General features: G+C 47.9%; 1 protein-coding gene across 1 annotated transcript in view; it reads left to right on the top strand.

Moving 5' to 3' along the window:
* Nucleotides 1–977: 977 nt before the first annotated feature.
* slc8a1b (solute carrier family 8 member 1b) overlaps nucleotides 978–20,386 on the top strand; it is a 55,138-nt gene continuing 35,729 nt past the window's right edge. Inside the window, exons 1-4 of the mRNA XM_047029908.1 lie at nucleotides 978–1,561; nucleotides 3,126–3,630; nucleotides 3,737–4,330; nucleotides 4,452–5,218. Coding sequence (XP_046885864.1) covers nucleotides 3,151–3,630; nucleotides 3,737–4,330; nucleotides 4,452–5,218 — 1,841 coding nt within the window. The 5' untranslated portion in view covers nucleotides 978–1,561; nucleotides 3,126–3,150. The remainder of the gene's footprint in view (nucleotides 1,562–3,125; nucleotides 3,631–3,736; nucleotides 4,331–4,451; nucleotides 5,219–20,386) is intronic.

Consider the following 20,386-nt stretch of genomic DNA (forward strand, 5'->3'; position numbering starts at 1 on the left):
AGACAAACACTAAGTGTGGCGTAGGAGTCACAGTAAGTACCAGAAGGCTTCACACTGATGATCAGCCCTAGATGCCTGAGGAGGGAATAGGCTGGGATATAAATTGCTGTGATGCTCATGTTTTATTCTTGGTGGGTCTCCAGTCAGTTTTCTCATAGTCAGCTTTTCTAGTGTCCACGTGCGTGCGCGTGTCTGCAAATACCTAGGCTAAGTGGTATACCTTTCAAGGCATAGTGTTGCGTGGATTCAGCATTGTTTAACATCCATCATCTGAATATCTTTAGTGTGAAGCCAACTGTAATAATGTGTGTTTGTGTGTTTTCTCGGCATAGTGTGATGAATTGCCCTTTTTAGCATAAGGTCATTTTCATTTAACATATTGCCATCTCCCAAATAGCACCATTATGTAAATTACTCTAAATCCAAACTGTAGGCAAACATTACACCAACATTAGAATAAAATGATTGAAAACTTCAGAGGAAGCGATCCTGATTGATTCATTAATTGGGCTAAAAGACCTTGAATAACCTCTATGGACGACCATAAACCCATCCATTTTGCGGACAGGTAGGCTGTATGCCGTGCTTTTAAGTAGCCTACCTTGGACGGTAGAATTCCAGTTCCCATTCACAACCATCTCTCCTCTAAATTATGAATGAGATTTAATCCGACAGTATTTTTGTCCCGCTTATTGAATTTACTTGAAGCCTATGTCATAAGCAACTCCGTCACATTTCAAGAGATAGTGAAGGATGTCCAGAATAATAGCGTGCATGTTGACGCTAGTTCTCTTGTTGAAAAGCATCACCACATAACGCAGAATTAAAAGCACTGTTACAATTTCGGACAATGAAATGGTGTTCCGTAAAATCGCAGTTACAGTGACAATGTTACTAATTGCCCCATTATGTGCACTAGTGCAGCCTAATGGGAGGGTCTTGGTGTTGATAGACAGCTTGGCAGTGGGCCGCGGTGCGTGAGGTTTCGTTTGGTTTCCCTCCGCTCTTTCTGAAGTCGTTGTGGAACAGTGAACAGGCTATCCGAGCGGGAGAGAGCTAAGGGGGAGTGCGAAAAAAAGGATTTGTCCGCCTTCGCCGCAGCAGCCTAGGTCTTCTAAACTCGGGACGCGGTCTGCCTTCGGAGCTCTGTGTGTCCAGCTTTTTGCAGGAGGGAGAGAGAGAAAGAGAGAGAAAGAGAGAGTAAGAGAGAGAGAGAGAAAGAAGAGTGAGAAAGAGAGGGGGAAGAATGAGGAAGAACTCTCAGCGCACCTTTCTGTCCTACGAAATGCAGATTTGCTGATAAAGCATCAGTTATCCGATCATACAGGTCGTAGTGGAAATCTGAGTGCATGGGAATTTTAACTTTAATTGTCTTTACCGGAATAGGCTATCGCTCCTTGATCTCGTATATAAGACAACCAATGTGAGCCGTGATACCACAAACGGCTCTTTACGGCTGTTTCTATTACCATTTTCACGTCTTGGTTTAGGCTTCGACTAGACTACATTAGTACTACCACCGACTCCATTCGTCCGTGGACTTCGCCTCTTCTCTTAAAAGGTAGGATTCTATCGAATACATTAATTGATATATCTCTTTCCATCAAAGCACTGTCGAAAGCAAGTTTCCAACGGCGGTGGTCCAGAGACTTAACTAAAGGTCGGTGAAGCTGCGGACTGTTTCGAAGATGCATTGGCCACAATGCTGCCGCATGGCTTAGCCTGCTATTCTTCGGATTTTGGCAGATACAAGCCGGTGGCCTGATGTAAATTAAATTAAAATCGTTTAGTGTATTTCTTTCAAAACCAAGATGCTAGGCTTTTAAAATTTCTTAGTCGATTTTTTTTGACCGGCTCACCGTGCTTGCTTGAATTGTAGAGTCATGCCGAAGCTCATTCCTCGTGTTTTGATATTGCTTTAACGTGTGCTTGAAAGTTGTGGGAAAAGAACAGTTGCATGGAATGAATGGAATACTATTAATGCAAATCAGGAGAGTTGATCATTTTACGCGTTACAGATAATCATCCACAGTGCGTAATTTGCAGTTATTCTTTAGTTGTATTCATATTTTGAACGGCATGTTTCGTGGTTTATCGATGAGGGCTATCGAATTTATTTCTGTATTAAGTCTATTTTAATCCAATACTTATTGTTTTCAAGAAAAGACAAGAACTAGGCTAAATAGACAAAGGGCTTTCCATATGGAACAATAGGACATCTCATTGGCCTATTGCCTGTTTTGGATACAAAAGTAGGCTAAGAACTGGTCAAAATACGCTCAATAAGGCTTATCATGAAATAACGCGTCTCCTTCACACGATTTCAGATGGTAATAGCCTAATTAAATTAAGCCTTCTAAATTCTGCCCATGCAGTGTATGAATGTATCACAATGTGCATGATTACAAACTAAAATTATTACAGTTGCGTGGCAATAAATGATCTATTATATATAGTTAATAGGCCACAAGTAATGAACTGAAAGGTGTTCAGGTAAATTAAGTTACGGTGAGTCTTGAGGTGTTTGCGTGCGCCTGGTTCCCATTTGACTGGATCGTTCCGAGTAGACCAACCCCATGAGAAGTGTCGCATCACTCCCGCTCTGCTATAGTCTTCTCTTACACGCGGCATTTCGGCGCATTTGGAAGGCTATGCACGCTCAAGACGATCACACCCCCTTGTTTTAGAAGACTGCTAGTCAGAAATGTTAAATATTTTATAGCCTGCTCTGTAAAGAGAATTATGTGGTCACATATAATGGTTCATTATAGGAGCTTGCCACTGATCCAGTATGTGAATTGGAATCATAAACTATGACAAGCCCCTGACATTTTTGCATAATGTTCGCACCCAAGCACATTAAACAAGGCCTATGTAATCACTTCTACGGAAAATCAATTAAAACCCTTCTGCCTTCTTTCCTCTTCAGGCCAGGAGGCCTATATCACTGTTATCTCATATGCGCCACTTTATCCTTCAGGGGGAATGCTAACCAAGCACATGGAATACATTTTTATGAAAAACATTGTCTTAATGGCAGGAATGTATATTTGTTTCATAAAAATAAAAATAAATAACCTATGTATTCCTCTACAGTACACCTTCTCTCTTTTGTTGCGTTATAGGAGGGCAAGACATCCCTGAATAGTCATGGACTGTTTCAAGATCTCCCCCGTCCGTTCCCTCGGCCTCCAGATGCTGGTCGTCGTAGCAATCCTCTTCCTCAAAGTGCACCATGTGACAGGGGGCGCCCCCTCCGAGCCCAGCATAGACCAGTCCGTCTCCGCGGTACCCAAGGCTAACAAAACCTGCAGCGAGCCGGAGCCATGCTCCAAGGGGGTCGTCCTGCCCATATGGGAGCCCCAGAACCCGTCGTTTGGGGACAAAGTGGCCCGGGCCACTGTCTACTTTGTGGCTCTGGCCTACATGTTCCTGGGCGTGTCCATCATCGCCGACCGCTTCATGGCGTCCATCGAGGTTATCACGTCTCAAGAGAAGGAGATCACCATCAAGAAGCCCAACGGCGAGACTACAACCACCACGGTGCGCATCTGGAACGAGACCGTGTCCAACCTCACTCTCATGGCCCTGGGTTCCTCCGCCCCGGAGATCCTGCTGTCTGTCATAGAGGTATACACACACACACGCACGCATGCACATGCCTTCCTGTCTATACAGACGCACACAAATACGCACTTCTAACATGATCTCTAAACCCCCCCCCCCCCGCCCCCAGGTGTGCGGCCATGGGTTTAACGCAGGCTCCCTGGGCCCCAGCACCATCGTGGGCAGCGCCGCCTTCAACATGTTTGTCATCATCGGCATCTGCGTCTACGTGGTGCCCGATGGCGAGCATCGCAAGGTGAAGCACCTGCGCGTCTTCTTCGTCACGGCCACCTGGAGCATCTTTGCCTACATCTGGCTCTACATGATCCTGGCTGTCATCTCTCCTGGAGTGGTGCAGGTGTGGGAGGGGCTTCTCACCCTCTTCTTCTTCCCCATCTGCGTGCTGTTCGCCTGGGTGGCCGACCGGCGCCTGCTCTTCTACAAGTACGTCTACAAGCGCTACCGCACGGGCAAGCAGAGGGGGATGATCATCGAGACGGAGGGCGACCGCCCGCTGCCCTCCAAGGTGGACATCGAGATGGACGGGAAGATGCTGAATTCGCACGCCGTGGACTTCCTGGATGGGCCGCTGGGACTGGACCTGGACGAGAAGGACCTGGACGAGGAAGAGACCAGGAGGGACATGGCCAAGATCCTGAAGGAGCTGAAGCAGAAGCACCCTGACAAGGAGGTGGAGCAGCTCATCGAGCTGGCCAACTACCAGGTTTGGACCTCATTCTTCTGAGGATGTGAACACGTTGATTGTGTTTTGGGACAGAATTAAGGGTATTATGGTGCACTGAATGATAATTAAATCCGTATGAATCATCTAAACCTTCATCCAGGTTCTGAGTCAGCAGCAGAAGAGCCGCGCTTTCTACCGTTGCCAGGCGACCAGGCTGATGACTGGGGCAGGCAACATCCTGAAGAAGCACGCGGCCGACCAGGCCCGGAAGGCCGTCAGCATGCACGAGGTCCGCTCCGACGCCGCCGACAACGACCCCATCTCCAAGATCTACTTCGACCCCGGTTCCTACCAGTGCCTGGAGAACTGCGGCACGGTGGCCGTCAACGTCCTGCGTCGCGGCGGCGACCTCACCAAGACCGTGACGGTTGAGTTCCGCACGGAGGACGGCACGGCCAACGCCGGCTCGGACTACGAGTTCACCGAGGGCACGGTGGTGTTCAAGCCCGGCGACACGCTGAAGGAGATCCGCGTGGGCATCATCGACGACGACATCTTCGAGGAGGACGAGAACTTCCTGATCCACCTGAGCAACGTCAAGGTCCTGTCCGGCTCCGGGGAGGGCGGGGCGGAAGAGGAAAGCCCCGAGTCGGCCAATCACGTGGAGGCGGTGGCTTGCCTGGGTCTGCCGTCCACGGCGACCGTCACCATCTTCGACGACGACCACGCGGGCATCTTCACGTTTGAGGAGCCGGTGGTGCACGTTAGCGAGAGTGTGGGCACCATGGAGGTGAAGGTGCTGCGCACGTCTGGGGCCAGGGGCGTGGTCACGCTGCCCTACAAGACCGTCGAGGGCACCGCGCACGGAGGAGGGGAGGACTTTGAAGACAGCCACGGCGTCTTGGAGTTCCAAAACGACGAGATCTTGTAAGTTCCTCTCATCGTCCTCACATGCTAGATAACGGCTTTTTTATTTATCCTCAGTAAAGGGCACTCTGGGTCTGACTCTACATTGCATTGATATATCCTAGTCTCCATTTATGGGGGAAGGGGGCATGTCTAAAATATATGTTCCCCTGAAACATGTATACCATACATATACATCCCTCTTAGTAGGACCACATGATGTAATCTCTAATCTAAAGATGAAAAGCTTTTATCATGCCGTGTGAAGTCAGCTCCCTACTGCCCGCTGATACCATCACGGTCTGCATGTTTATCCCTGCTGAGTTGCTTGTTCGTTGTGAATGCATAACTTGTTTACTTGTTGTCCATGATGATCATGAGGCTGTTGTGTGAGTGTGAGTGCGTGTGCGTGACGTTGTGGTGGCGGTGCAGTGGACTGCTGGTCTGCCGCGAGTGTGCGACACCATCGAGCCTCTTTGTTTCCCCCTCTCTGCTCTGCTGCATCTTTCACTTGTTCAAACCATCACTCTCTCATTCATACTCTCATTCACTCATTCATTTTCTAAACCATCTATGTTTTTTACGTGTGGAGTGTGACAAGATGTGTGTGTGTGTAACCCTAACCCTTACCGTTGATAGTGGATTAAGACTTGGCTGGGAATGACTCCTGCAGCGATCAGGAGTATGGTCTTTTCTTGTGTGTGTGTGTGTGTGTGTGTGTGTTTGTGTGTGTGTGTGTTTGTGTGTGTGTGTGTTTGTGTGTGTGTGTGTTTGTGTGTGTGTGTGCGGGGAGGGGGGGTATCTGATCCTCCAAGATGGAAAGTTGTGATATTCCACAATCATATTTACTGTATGATTGTGGATCAGGGGTGTAGCAGTTTCATACTGTACATTTCTGGCTGTATTGGTGATGTCTTTCCTAATAAGAACAGCTTCTCTCTCCTCTCCATCACCCCTCCTCCTCCCTCCCTCCCCCCCTCTCTTTCTTGTAGATGAATGAAAAGGCTCTGTTTTTAAAGAGATTCAAAGAAGATGTTTAGGTTGAGCTTTTTGAGGCACATAGTATAGTTTCAATAGCATAGCTCTCACGGCGCTGCTAAGTGGATTTTAATAACACTTGTCCAAATGAAATGATGGACTGTCAGCGGGGAAGAGGGGCTCCGCAGTGCCACAACCTCTCTTGCTCTCGCTCTGTCTCTATCTCTCTTACTCTCTACCTTCTCTCTCTCTCTCTTGATCACTATGTCTAGTATGTCTCTCTCCCTTTCCTACAGTCTCTTTTATCCTCTCTTTTTTTCTTATCCTCACTGTGCTATTAGAGAAACTAGCTGTACAGCGTGAAACCTTGAGAATAGACAATTTTTGAAAAAACTGAACTCCTTGGATTGAGGGGAAAACCTGTGATTGCATGCAACACACCACATTTTATGTTGATCTGAATGGTAGGTATGTTTCTGGTTTGACCAGTTCTTCAAGTACTTCATCAAACTGTGGCCTCTGGAATGCTCTGAGCGTCTGCTACATGACTAAATGTATGCCTCTTGTGTATGGCGTTAGATTAAGAAATAATGGGAGCAGCACCGAGTGTCTGATTGAGGAAGGGTGTACTTTCTTCAGAGGAGGGCAAGCTTAAACTAGAAACACAGTTAAACACCCTCCAACAAGCCTTGAAAGGGACAGACAGGGGATAGGAGAGATGGAGAGGGCGGGGCGGGGGGGGGGGGGGCATTTTAACTCTGGAAAATGAATCACAAAGTAGATGATCTAAATGTAGAAAGGAGTGCCCTAGGCTCCCTGTACCCTCATTCTGCTGCTTCTTCTCTGCACTGTCACAGAAAAACAGGAGACAGTTTTCTCCTCTACTTTCCTTTCCTCTTCTGGACAGGACAGCAGTTGAAGTATGAGAGAAAGTCAAAGAGAATTCACCCTCCTCTACTCTCTGTTTTAGAGTGTACTCTACCTGTTCAACATATCTATAATCACAGACACTCTGTTAGCATTCCTGAAAACCCCCCAAGGGTTTGTTGCTAGCGGAGAAGAGTAGCTGTTATATTCTGAAAAGAATGGACTGTTCCTTACAAAAAAAACTAAATTAGGTTAACCAGTATCAATCCACATTCATAAAAAATGTCATTGTTATTCATTTAATTTGCCAGAACCTTTTGTACAACACTAGGATTGCAATGCTAGGATTGTTTGTTCTGAATCTTTGCAAACAGTTTGGTCAGGTTAGATCATCTCCCAAAAATCTGACGGGAGAGAAGATGAAGAATCGCAGGCTGCATTTCAATTGCTCGACCTCACTCACTGGGCACAGGGCATCTGCAGCATAATAGACAGGTCATTACAGACTTGATTGCCTTGATTCTGGCTCACAGTAATAGAGAGAGTATGTTGATCTGAAATATGTTGATGTGATAACCCGAAGACCGGCTGACCTACATCTCAGACTGCGGCAAACTCGGGTCACGGATCTCAGAAGGAATTAGCCTGGGAAACACCCACGCAGTCCCCCCAGTCCCTCGAACTCTGACCGTCCCCCTGAGATATCATTACAGCACAGGCCTCACCTTACCTATTATGTGCTTCATCACCACTGCCCTCTCAAGAGTATCTGCTTACACCCCTCCCCCCTTCACTTACACACGTACGCAGACCCTAGACACACATTACCTACGCTTGCACCCCCCCACACACACACACAAACATACTTAGACCCCCATTACCGACAACCCCACATATGCTGTATGTGGATCAGGGTGAAGGGCAGTCATGTGACAGCTGTTCTGTACTCCAAACCACCACCACAGCAGGTCAGGAGGTCGAGGCACACGTCTCCCTAAAGCTCCTCCTAACATAACCTGATACACACACACGGTACCCAAACACACGGTACACAAACACACGCAACACTCCCTTTGGGCAGTAAAGGAAGTGACAGGTGGGACAGGCTCTGATATTGGAGTGTTTAGTAACCTGAGAACACACACCCAACAATCACTGGCCCTGTAAACCGTCGGCTGTAGTATACAGTAGGACTAACACTGCCGGAAGGTGACCTTCTCACCTCGCTGGTGAGGCATTGCGAACATTTGAGTTAATCACCTTTTGAAACAGCAGGAGAAGGTTCTAGAACCAGTCTGTAGTGCCCTCAGCCTCCAGCCACCATTTTGAAGAAAAACAACTATACTGGCTACATCTACAACCTAGCAGTTCAAGCACTGGTCTTTGAGGCTATGGGGAGAGAAAGGGAAGCAGAAAGAAAGAGATGGAGGGAGGGAGGGGAGGCGGGGAGATACGCAAAGGAAGAGGGTCAGGGCTTGACAAATGAGTCCAAACCAGCTGCCTGAACAAAAAGCCATCGCTAGGCAACAGATGTGATGGAGGAGGGCAAGTACAGGTGGAGCACAGACAGGGAGAGACAGAGAGAGAAAGAGAGAGAAAGAGAGAGAAAGGGGAAGAGAAAAAAATGGCACAGTAAAAGAGTGGTGGAGAGAAGGGGAGACAGCGAAGATTGATAGATGTGGAAAGAGAGCGGGAAAGAGAAAGAGTGACAGATTGACTCACTGGGGAAACCGAAGGCAAGGTTGACGGTTGAAACAAAGCAGTTGGCATAAATCTTTGGCAGCTCTTTGTATGTATAGGATTAATGGTGTTAACAATGTGCTGTTTGGGTTGGTTCGAACTGAACTGCCTAGTTCCAGAAACTCTCCAAGAGAATTCTAACCAGATACCGACACACACACACACACACACACACACACACACACACACAGACTATTCAACAGTGCTCTGTCTTGGACTGCTGACCTTGCATACGGCCACACTGGAACTTATATAGGCAATGGTTACACACAGGAGTGCACACACACTCACGCACAATTATATACACAAACCTCAATCCAGCTGTCATCTCGCAGTCATGCGATCGCACATGTACACACTTAAAGCAATCTGTGAGCACTTACAAACCTCTATCCCCTCTTTCTCACAAAGTATTTAAGTGCTTACTTCTAAATCTTACCCAGTTGTCATGAAACTATCTTACACACACACACACACACACACACACACACACACACAAACACACACACATTGTGAAAGTCCTTTAAATACTGGCTCTCAAATCTCAATCCACTTGTCATGTAACACTGATCCCTGCAAAACTTTTATTGTGAAATAACTTTTAAGCCTTCCTGGATTTCCTCTTCCTGCTCCAACTTTCTGACAGGATTACAGTGGAGGGATCATCAGGGGCTCCGTTGTGCTCTCCTCTCCAGTCTCTCGCTTGCATGAGCACTTGCTCAGTGATGGCACAAATGTGCCTTTATACCCGTCTTTCTCCTGTCACTCTCCTCGTCTTACATCCGTAGCAACAATCGTCACGACAGAGTGAAGACGGTGCCAACATACAAAGTTGTCAAGACATTGATCCGTCCACAGAGCGACATCTCAAACAGCCACCGCGCAATCTGCAGGATCACCTGGCTCCTCTCCATGACCTTACCTACACACTCAATGTAGTGCAGTCAAAGTCCAGCTTGCTTTCCCCCAAACATCCAGACCACTGCTGATCCATCTCTACCCCCACCTGGAGAACGTTGACGGTTGTTAGCATTGTTAGCAATGCTAGTGGAAGTGAAGGGGGTGCAGTAGCATAGGTTGAGCGTGTTCTTGAAGCGCCCTCCACTGTGAGCATTCCAGATTCAAACCCATTTATTCCGTCCTCTAAATTTGTCCTCGAGGGCCATAGACTCTCATTCCCCAAACTATTGTTCATTTTGCCTGTTGTATTAGCTGAGGGGAGAGGTTTTGTTAAAGAGGTGGGTGGGGGGTGGAGGGGGTGTAACCAGAGAATTTGTAATAAGAATGTCAAGGTATTCCCCTCCCTGGACAGCTAAGTCGGTTTTATTAATGGTTATGAGCTGACTAATGTGCTTATTTTGATATTAATTCCTGGGAAAGCAGTACTGTGTTGGGGTGACTCTGTTACAGAAGGCAATTTATCCACATTAGTCATTGTGAGTGGATGGGTGGGGCGGGTGCCAACGTTTGCCTCTGTGTGTGTGTTTCCTGTGTTTGCCTGTGTGTGTGTCTGCCTGTGTGTGTGTGTGTGTGTGTGGGGGGGGGTGGGGTGGGGGCTAAGCTTTCAGGTTGAGAGCTCTTAGTGGTAATCTAACCATGTGTGCAGTACAAATGGTTTGACTGTGCATGTCTGCATTCAACTTGTACATCAAAGACACCTGCAATAGATGTAGCTCAGCCTATTGTTCTATTACCCCGACAATGAGGGTAACCACAGCAACCACTGTCGGCAGTCTGCGGTCAAGTGTTGTGTCTGTAGTAAAGCTGAAACCATTTCACGCTTTGCTGGGCCTATATGTGACTGTGTTCTGAATCCTTTCAGACAGAGAGAGCAAAGGAAAGAAAGAGAGAGAGAGAGGCAGAGAAGGAAAACAAGACACAGAGACACTGATATGCTGCAGCCCAAAATGCCTGTTCTGTGTGTAATAGCAGACAGATGTGGATGCTGGATGGAACAGCTCCAGACACAGAACATGGCCTCAGTCACTCTCCCATCCAGACGGTTACCGTTAGGGACACTTTGTTTACTTCCACGGCATATCTAGAATAGTTCTGGTCCATTTGGAATGGGGGACAGTCCAAAAAAGGCTTTGAGAATATCCACATGTACCGAGCAGGGAGCTGTCAGAAGCCGACGCGGCCCAGGTGGACAGTTAGAGCTCACGGATGCCCAAGGCAAACTCTGACTCCTGCTCTCTCCAATCTCGCCCTGTCCATTTCTCTCTTCTTTTTTTTTTTTCAACATCACTCACTCGCTCGCCCTGTCTTGTCCATTCAACTTTCCTCCTTCCTTCGCTCAGCTCCCCCTGTCCCTCTCGCGTCTGTGGGGGTGCAGTATCTGAAGGCTGACCTCTGATGAGGGCCGGGCGGGAGGATCTGTGCTCAGATCCAGCTGTCTGGGGGTGCTTAGCTCAGATCCCTTCCTGATATCCTCTCAGTTCTTCTGATACCTTCAGAGCTCCCATCTATTCACTCTCTAATCTCCACACCACTGTTCTACGTGCCAGGCTCTAAGGTTCCATATTCCCACACACACACACACACACACCTTCCTCTCCTCCCCGTTTCCAAACCCATTCTTTCCTCTGCGCTACGTGTGGTAAACATAAACATAGCCAGAGTTCTGGCTCCCATGTGTCAGCTAGCGTCACTCCCCCTCCACAAGCCTGGTATGAGGCCAGGTGTGCAAACATGCCTGCCGCTGTTACCGTTGCTCATGGCTGCTAAATGAAGCACACATGATGTGTGACCTGTTGTTTGGTGTCACCAGGCTGAAAAGGATGGTGCCTGGAACATGGAGGAGCTGTCCACCTGGGACTCCTCTGAACCGGGAGAGGACCTGAATAATGTGGCTGGGTCTGGAGAGGACGTTCCTCTAATCCGCTTCTGCAGAGGGGATGTGGGACCGTGTTCACTAGCATAATAAGACGGCACCACCTGGGACTTTGTAAGCCTGCTTGGCCAAAACGCTTGGTACAGTAGCGTAGGTTGGCTCAGAATGTGGAGGGCATGGGGTTTCAGACTCCTCCCAGAAACCCCCCGTTTATCTCTGTCCTGCTCCCTCCCCGGGAAGCACAGGGGCTTGTTAAAGTCATTAGGCTCATTGTTGAACTCCCCTCAAAGGTTCCGTTCAGCTGTGGACGTTCACCTCCCCTCGGCTCAGCTCGCAAAGCTGCTGCTTAGAATGACAACCCCAAGCTAATCGCTCACCTGCAGATGACTCACTCTCTCCCAGTAAATATGGGAATGGAGAGAGATAAAGAGAGAGAGAAATAGAGAGAGAGAGAGCGTGGCAGAGATAGAGAGAGAGAGAGAGCGTGGCAGAGATAAAGAGAGACATGCGAGAGGAAGCCAGAAAATGAAACAAATGAACAAGTGAGTACACATCTATCATTTGTGGCAGAAAGTAGATTCTTGGAGGAGCACCGTGTCCCCTGACCCCTGGCCTCCCATCCCGCTAGTCACCGCGCTGACGTGGACGTCCCGGGTGGGCTGTGGTTGGATGAAAGACCAGTCAATCAGGGAGAGGAGTACTCTGAGGCCACCAGTGAAATATGTGGGGTTTATCAAGGTTTTTCTCAGTGTTAATAAATGGCTGGCTTTAAAGGGAGTGGGCTTACCGACAGAGTCATCTTTTGTAAAGGTCCCCAGACATGTCCTGGAGAAATACACACACACACACACACACACACACACTTACAGACAGAAGACAAGCTCCAGTGTGGATCCGGAGGCCTTTGAACACCTGTTGCTAAATCTAGGAATAAGGCAGGCCTTGCTTATTAACTCAGACCCCTGCTGTCATGACCCACACCTCAGATCCCTCATGGACTTGATGTGTGTGTCTGTGTGTGTGTGTGTGTGTGTGTGTCTGTGTCTGTGTGTGTCTGTGTGTGTGTGTGTGTGTGTGTGGTGTGCGTCAAATCTCTTTTTGATGCCTCACCCAATGTTTCATTTCTTTTGCTTCTCCAGTGAGATGATTGAGTTGATGTGAGAGATGGTAACCCAGCCTGAATGTAATTCCTGTTCATTATTCTAGCTTTTGGCTGTGCCTTTTCTATTCGCCAGAGCAACATTTTAATGTCAGTGAGTTAAGTGACAAGGAGCGGAATCAATACATGACAAGGCCTTCTGGCAGACCCGCCCCAGTATCCTGTGTGTCTGACTGACATGACTGCTCTGTCTGTCTCTCTCTCTCTTTCTCTCTCTGATCCAGGGATGACAGGGTTAACACAGCTCTCACTCATTCAAATCCTCCCTCTAATCCCAGCACCCATTGTGAGGAGGTGTATGATGGAGTGTTTGCCCAAAGTCTCTCAGCTCAATGGTATTCTAAGGACACTCCTGTCTGCTGTATGCATGCTAACCTGGAAACAGCTGAGGCATAGCATGGGCCTCTTAGGGATAGAAGTTTGGGAGAAACTCCTGCAGGCTCAATTTGATAACTCATTCCTGTTCTCTTACGCACACACACTTACAGTCACACACACATACAGTTTGGTGAGTCTGTGCGTGTGTGTCCGAGAGTGCAGCAGGCCTCCACAGTAGACAGCCTGGCATAGGTGCCTGAGCAAAACCATTAAGACTGATCTGTTTGGAGACACGGAGACACCTGATCCTAACACATCTAAAACACCACACACACACACCTAAACTGTAAAAAACGGCGTCTTGTCTGGCTTTGCCTCTTTAGCCCTCAGACAGCCAGTTTTCACACACACACACACACATCCTTTTACACCCACATTATTGTAGATGGATGCGTGTACACTTCTCCCCTCCCCAATTGTTTTTAAACGAATTTCCCAAACAGCCGGTGACAGACCTACGTCCTTTAACTGTCCCTTGTATATATGGCCCACCGTCTTGTACCCAACATGCACTGAGCTGTCAGCTGATCCTGAAACGGACGTGAGTGGACAGTGTCCATAGTCATCTGTTCACACCAGGAATTTAAATCCACCAGCACGCCTACACACAACCTCTAGTAACACCCGACTCTCTGTAGCTACATAGATATGCTATCAAGAAACCTTTATAAAGGATTGTCGGTTGTGTTTTGTAGCCTGTGTGTGGTACAGTCGGAGCAAATGTGAGAGTGGAGCCAACGAGCCTTGGCTGCTATAAAATGTTAATACCACTGCAGTGTTCAAAGATAGCTGGTTGTCTCCCCTCACAGCGGTTAGGCTGCGCTAGCCTGAGCCGGGGCGCCCGTGCGGCCAGCTTTATTCTCTGCAGCACTGACACAGGAGAGGCCAGACAATATGGCCGCCGTGTGGTTAGTACTGGACTGGAGCAGCAGGCCTTGGTTGTGGTCACAGGGAGGAGGGTCCACTGGTGGGGACCCTCTCTCACACCATAGTCATGTCTTCTTGGTAACTGTGGGTTACCAATAGGTAACCTACAGCTGTTTGTTGAGTAGGAAACCTGGGCTTTAATGTCCTGAGGTTGTTTAGTTTAGCTGAATGTTAGCATAGCTTTAATGGCTGATCAGTCAGACTGTTATGATCAGTGGACTAGTTGTTAAAGGTGCAGTGGGGCAGTGCTGTATAATAGCTTTTAGTTTAGAATGGAATGAACAAGATGATGGCTAGCCGGTCAACTGCAGCCAGCATGAATGCTAGCGTAAGCTGTCTAGTCGTGTTAACCTCAATACTGCCATGGCTAAAATCCATTAACCAGCTTAAGGTGTCAGACCCCATAAGATTGCTCCTGCTAATAACGACTTGCTTATCCTGCCAATGTGCTCATTTAAGAATGTGTTGCATCTTTGGACCTTTGAAAACCGAAATTGGTATTTAGCAGTGTCCTGGATGAAGCCCAAAACAAAAGGAAAGAGAGTGTGGGGATGGAGAGGACAAGAGCAGCGTTCTCCACAGAGGTCTAGGGGAAGGAGGAGGGGAAGAGAGGAGGGGAAGAGGGGAGGGGAAGAGAGGAGGGGAGGAGGGGAAGAGGGGAAGAGGGGAGGGATGGAGGAGGGGAAGAGGGAGGGCAGGGAGGGGAAGGAGGGGAAGAGGGGAGGGAGGGGAGGGAGGGAGGGCAGGGATGGAGGAAAGAACGGAGTGGAGCAGAGGAGGAGAGCGATTGAAGGTGGAGGGGTGTGCGTGACTGCTGCCTCTGTTGCTCTTCTTCCCGACTGGGCTAGGGCTATCCCATCATGCATTGTGTTTGCGTGTTGTTACCCCCCCTCGTCTGTGCTTCTGTCAAATTTGGAGAAGAAGAGAGGGGAGCGAAGGGGAGGTGAAGGCAGAGGATTAAAAAGGATGGGGGGGGGAGAAGGGGGTTGGTGTCGTCTGATTATATAAGCAGTGGGGGGAGAAGAAGAGAGATGGAGAGAATACAAGAACAAAAAAAGGAGGGAGAAAGGAAGAGGGCAAAGAAAGGGGAGGGAGCGAGGAAGGAAAATCACCGTTTTCCATTGCTTCACTGAAGGAGAGGGATGGATGGAGGGAGCTAGAGCAAGGCAGACTGTGTGGACACAGGGTGTAATCAGAGCTATGATTATATAGTTTTGAAATCATTCCTCACAATTTGCTGTGTTGAACTTGGCCTCTTCTAATTTGGAAACTGAAAATGACATCAGTGTGTGTGTGCGTGTGTGTGCGTGTGTGTGGCAGGCTGCGTGTGTGCCTTATTAAAAGCTGCACGTACATTTAGCTTACTAACTCTGTCTGGAAGGATCAATACCGGATCCAAATGCCTTTTAATTATTAGTGGTTGAGCTGTTCTGAGAGCAGATTTGATGGCGGGTGGAGAGTTGACATAATGTTGAGTGAGCTGATCTAGGACCAGCTGTCAGCTGGGTGAACCTGAGTGTAGTGGGCTCCCTGTAGACCTAATTTTCCTGTTCTCGCTAGGTCCCATCCTGAGGGAAATCCACTTCATGGAGCTGCTGTTAGCCCGCTGCTAGCTGCTAGCCTACATCTGATACATTTCCTGTACAAATATACATATAGCTGCTGCATAGAGCTCACATAGTGTAATAATAATCTTTGTTTTTATTTCTGTATCCTACCAGCGCTTCAGTACATTTGAAAGCTATTCTTTTAGTCTAACTTAAAACGAACAGTCTACACTTTTCACAGTCTTCAACAGAATTTCACTGTAAAATTCGGTGGCAGAACTCATGTCAGGGTTTTCTTTAGTCCTGTCACCCCTAGCTGTCTCTCTCTCTCTCTCCCCCTCTCTCCCTCTCGCCCTGCCATCGCCGGCTTCTCTAGATGGATGGCTTTTATAGAGAAAGAAGCCAGCATAACTCATTTATACAATAACCTTAGTGATAAAAGATGGTCATAAAATACATGCTCACACAAAAATACGTACTGACACACACTCACAATTACACACAAAAATGATAGTACTCACAAATCCTTACACAATTCCTTATCATCTATGAAATGTGTGTATATATATATAAAAAAAATATATATATATTGTCTGCACTCCATTTCTAGAAAATAATAAGATCAAGGGAGTGTGTGTGTGTGCTTGTGCAGGCGTGTTATCTAAGAGTGCCATAAGCCTTTGCCAGTGTCTTAATACAACGTAAGCACGAACACTGTTTCCACTGCCTGTTACCATACATATTTGAAGAGTCGGCAGAGGGGAATTAAGGAAAGAAATGAATATACTGGAGAAGATCCCACGTACAAAATGGCCGCTTGAGTGGGGTTGGGCTCTGGGGGAGAAAATAGATGGATTGGTGCTCATTTCTGTAATAAAACGACCGGCAATGCCTGGCCTCATCAACACATTATTTATCCTATTTAACACAACAACACTATACCATCTGCGAGTGTGCAAATGTGGTCTGTGTGAGTGCCGGCCGTTATTGACCGACTAGGTAAAATATGACAGGCAGTTCTCTCCTCCGCTAGTGGATCAGGGAATTGTAGATTGACTGAAGGGAGAGAACAAACACAGCAAACTGCTGCCACTGCATTCTAAAACTGTCCGTGGAATTCAGCTGTGAGAAACTCCCAATGGAATGTTTCCATTCCCATAGATTAAAAACGGAACAGGAGTCAAGGAGGTCAGGGTGAGTGTAGTGTTTAGTGTAGTGTGCGTCAGTGTATGAAGGAGTGTGTGTATATGTGTGTACTGTATAGTATGTGTGTTTTCTTGTAGAAAGTGTGTGTGTGCGTGTGTACGTATAGTATGTGTACAGCATGTGTTTCTGTTTGTAGAAGGATAGAAAGTCAAGTGTGTGTGTGTGTGTGTGTGTGTGTGTATGTGTGTCGGTGTGTGTGTGTGTGTGTAAGAAAGATGGTGTATGAGGATCGTTCCCCTCCTATTGATCAGGCGTTTCCCTCTAGTGCTCCTCCATTATCAGTAATCTGAGACTGCAGTGGCCTGACCCTCAATATCCCATTACTCTGTCTGTCTGTCTGTCTGTCTGTCTGTCTGTCTGTCTCTCTCTCTCTCTCTCTCTCTCTCTCTCTCTCTCTCTCTCTCTCTCTCTCTCTCTCTCTCTCTCTCTCTCTCTCTCTTTCACTCTCTCTCTCTCTCTGTCTCTCTCTCTCTCTCTCTCTCTCTCTCTCTTTCACTCTCTCTCTCTCTCTCTTTCATTGTCCCTGTCTTTCTGCCCCCCATCTCCCCTACCTTCTCTCTCTCTTTGATCCTCCCTCTCTATTGCAGTTTACCACTGCCTTGGTCATTCTCAGGTATCTCTCTATATCACACACACATACTCACACACATAACCTCCCTTTATCTCACAGCTGTACAGGCTCTGTTGCAATGGATTCTAGTCTTGGATGCTGCAGAGCACCACTGTATAAATCCTGCAGGCAGGATGGCCTTGTGTCTTACGATGGTGTCTGTAGTGTTAGTGATGAATGTAGCGTTAATGGTGTCTGTAGTGTTAATGGTGTCTGTAGTATTAGTGATGATAGTAGCGCTCTCGATGGTCAGTAGCTTCTTGAGTGATCAAGCAGCGATGAAGAGTGGTCAATTAAATAGAAGTTCTTAACCAACAACCATCTATCTCCCTCTTTATCTTTGTCTCTCTCCCTCCCTCATAGACACACTTTCATATTACCCCTGTTCTCTCTTGCCCACACATGCACACACACACACACAGATTTGTCATGTCGCTAATTTACTGGGAAAAGGCGTGTCCCTCCTCGGTTTCCTCCGGGCCTGCTAATGACAGCGGGGGGATAGAGTCCATCCCTCCATCCCTCCAGAGATAAGAACCAGACAGACAGGCCCTCCTCTATTCTTCTCTGGCCCATTAACAGCTGCTCTCCCCTGGGCTACTCCAGTCCTTAGTCCCCTGGATCTCCTGGCCTGGCCACCTGAAGCCTGCTGACGACTGTTGCCTAGCTGCCACTGGCAACACGCCTTTCAGAAGTCACCCACACACACACACACACACAAAGTGTGTGAGGAGAACCTCATACTTGGAACACCAGAGTTAGACAGCAGCTCCGAGACCAGGACTCCAGCATCTCGTTAGGAAGTCTTGAGCTCTGTTTTGTTATTAATGGTGACACGCCTCACACACACACACACACACACACACACACACACACACACCTCTCACACACACGTCTCTACCTGGCTGGTAGTGACCTGCGCAGGCTGATGAGCGCCTGGCGGGATGCCTCCCGCTGCTCCTGCCGTTAACGGGGGCAACATTCCCGCTCCCGGCGGAGCCTGTCCTGCTTCCGTTCCCCAGTTCCGCTGTCCTGGTTTAAGACTGTATTTATAGCAGCATGTCACCAGGCTACTAGCATGACACACACACACACACCTGACAGTTCTTACCCCGTCTGTCACTCTGTGGGTGTGTCTGTCTGTGTGTGTGTGTGTGTGTGTAAGAGACAGAGAAACACAGAGAGAGACGCAGAGAGAGACACAGAGAGAGACACAGAGAGAGAGACAGAGAGAGACACAGAGAGAGACACAGAGAGAGAGACAGAGAGAGACACAGAGAGAGACACAGAGAGAGACACAGAGAGAGACACAGAGAGAGACACAGAGAGAGACACAGAGAGAGAGACAGAGAGAGATTCTGCATTGTAATAGTGGAAGCAAAACTTGTTATAGATGAGTGAGATACATACTGACTCTAAACCACACTATTGCGTTTGGACCAAATCTGAGGCCTATTTTCACGCCTACGCTCTGTATGCCCGCACACACAAACATACGCGCACAAGCACTCACACACATGCACGCATCACTGTTAGGTCTCATTTTGTTCGCCCACCCTCTCTATCCCTGCTCCACTGTTTATTTTGACCTCTAATATGCTAATGCCTTGAGTATTGAGTGTTTATAAAAACCTGCTGTCTCCACTTCCTGCAGTGTTTATCACCAGACTGGCACGCTCTCTTTCACACACGCACACACGCATACCATTACAGTTATAAAGTCTTATGTCTTGGTCGTTCTGGAGAGGGGTTAAGGGTGTGGTTGGTTCTCAAGGTCCTTTGCGGAGATGGGATCTCATCTTCAGGCTAACGGAAATGTATGGGTGGAGCCTGTGAACAGCCAGCCTTTTCCCTCTTCCTGACCATGTCTGAGTGGGCGGAGCTTGGCTTGGCTGGATGGGGCATGGCGTACATCCTAAAGGATTCATAGTAATGCCGTGAGTTTCTTTATATGACTGGATGTTTTATTAGACATTTAACAATTCTGGTTGGCAAGATGGAAAAGAGGTGAGATGGGGATGGGAGAGGAGCTTGGGGGGACTTGCTGTATAGTTTATATCCTTTTTCCTCTCCTGAAGAAAAAGTCTCTAAACCCGGCTACTGATCCCAAAGGACCCCTGTACCTCTTTATCTACCTCTCTTTCTTTTTCTCTCTTTCTCCCTCTCTTTCTCCCTCCCTCCCTCTCTTTCTCCCACCCACCCACCCACCCACCCTCCCTCCCTATCTCTCTTTCTCTCTCTCTCTCTCTCTCTCTCTCTACTCTCTCTCTCTCTCTCTCCTCTCTCTCTCTCATCTCTCTCTCTCTCTATTTTTCCCATCTCCCCCAAACCCTGCCCCCCCCCCCCCATCTCTGCACCCCAGCTCCCTCTAGCATGACATGTTATCTTACTGTGCAGGTTGCTCTGGGGTGAGTAGTTGCTTATGAGCTCACAGGCTGTCAGAAGCAGTCACACACACACACACACACACACACCTCTTGTCTACACTTATTACTGTGTCTGCTGTGCAGCTCCTAAGCAGTCTGTCCTGTCTGTCGGTGGCTTATCTGGACCCCCAACTCCTCTGGAGGGAGATGTGCAGTGAGACAAAGAGAGAGACACTTCCATCAGGCAGGCACACAAACCCTCTAAGCACCATTAAGGAACCGGGGGATTTTATGGTTGACCTGTAAACAGTATTTGATTAGGGATTAGCGTGTGTGTGTGCACGCGTGTGCTTGTAAAACTGCATCTGTGAAAGATATTTAGCAAAGAGAAGAGGCCGCGTCATGCACTGGAGCACAAATAGGCTCCTTAAGCACAACTAGACAGCAACAGACACAGAAACTGCACAGCTCCAGACAAGACTACAGACACAGTTACAGATTTAACTGTAACTTTAAACAACTACAGAAGCATAAAACGGGTATAGTTTAGATGGCTTTATAAACAGTTCAAGAACCAG

This window comes from Hypomesus transpacificus, chromosome 11 (assembly GCF_021917145.1).
Source record: "Hypomesus transpacificus isolate Combined female chromosome 11, fHypTra1, whole genome shotgun sequence".
Classification (NCBI taxonomy): Eukaryota; Metazoa; Chordata; class Actinopteri; order Osmeriformes; family Osmeridae; genus Hypomesus; species Hypomesus transpacificus.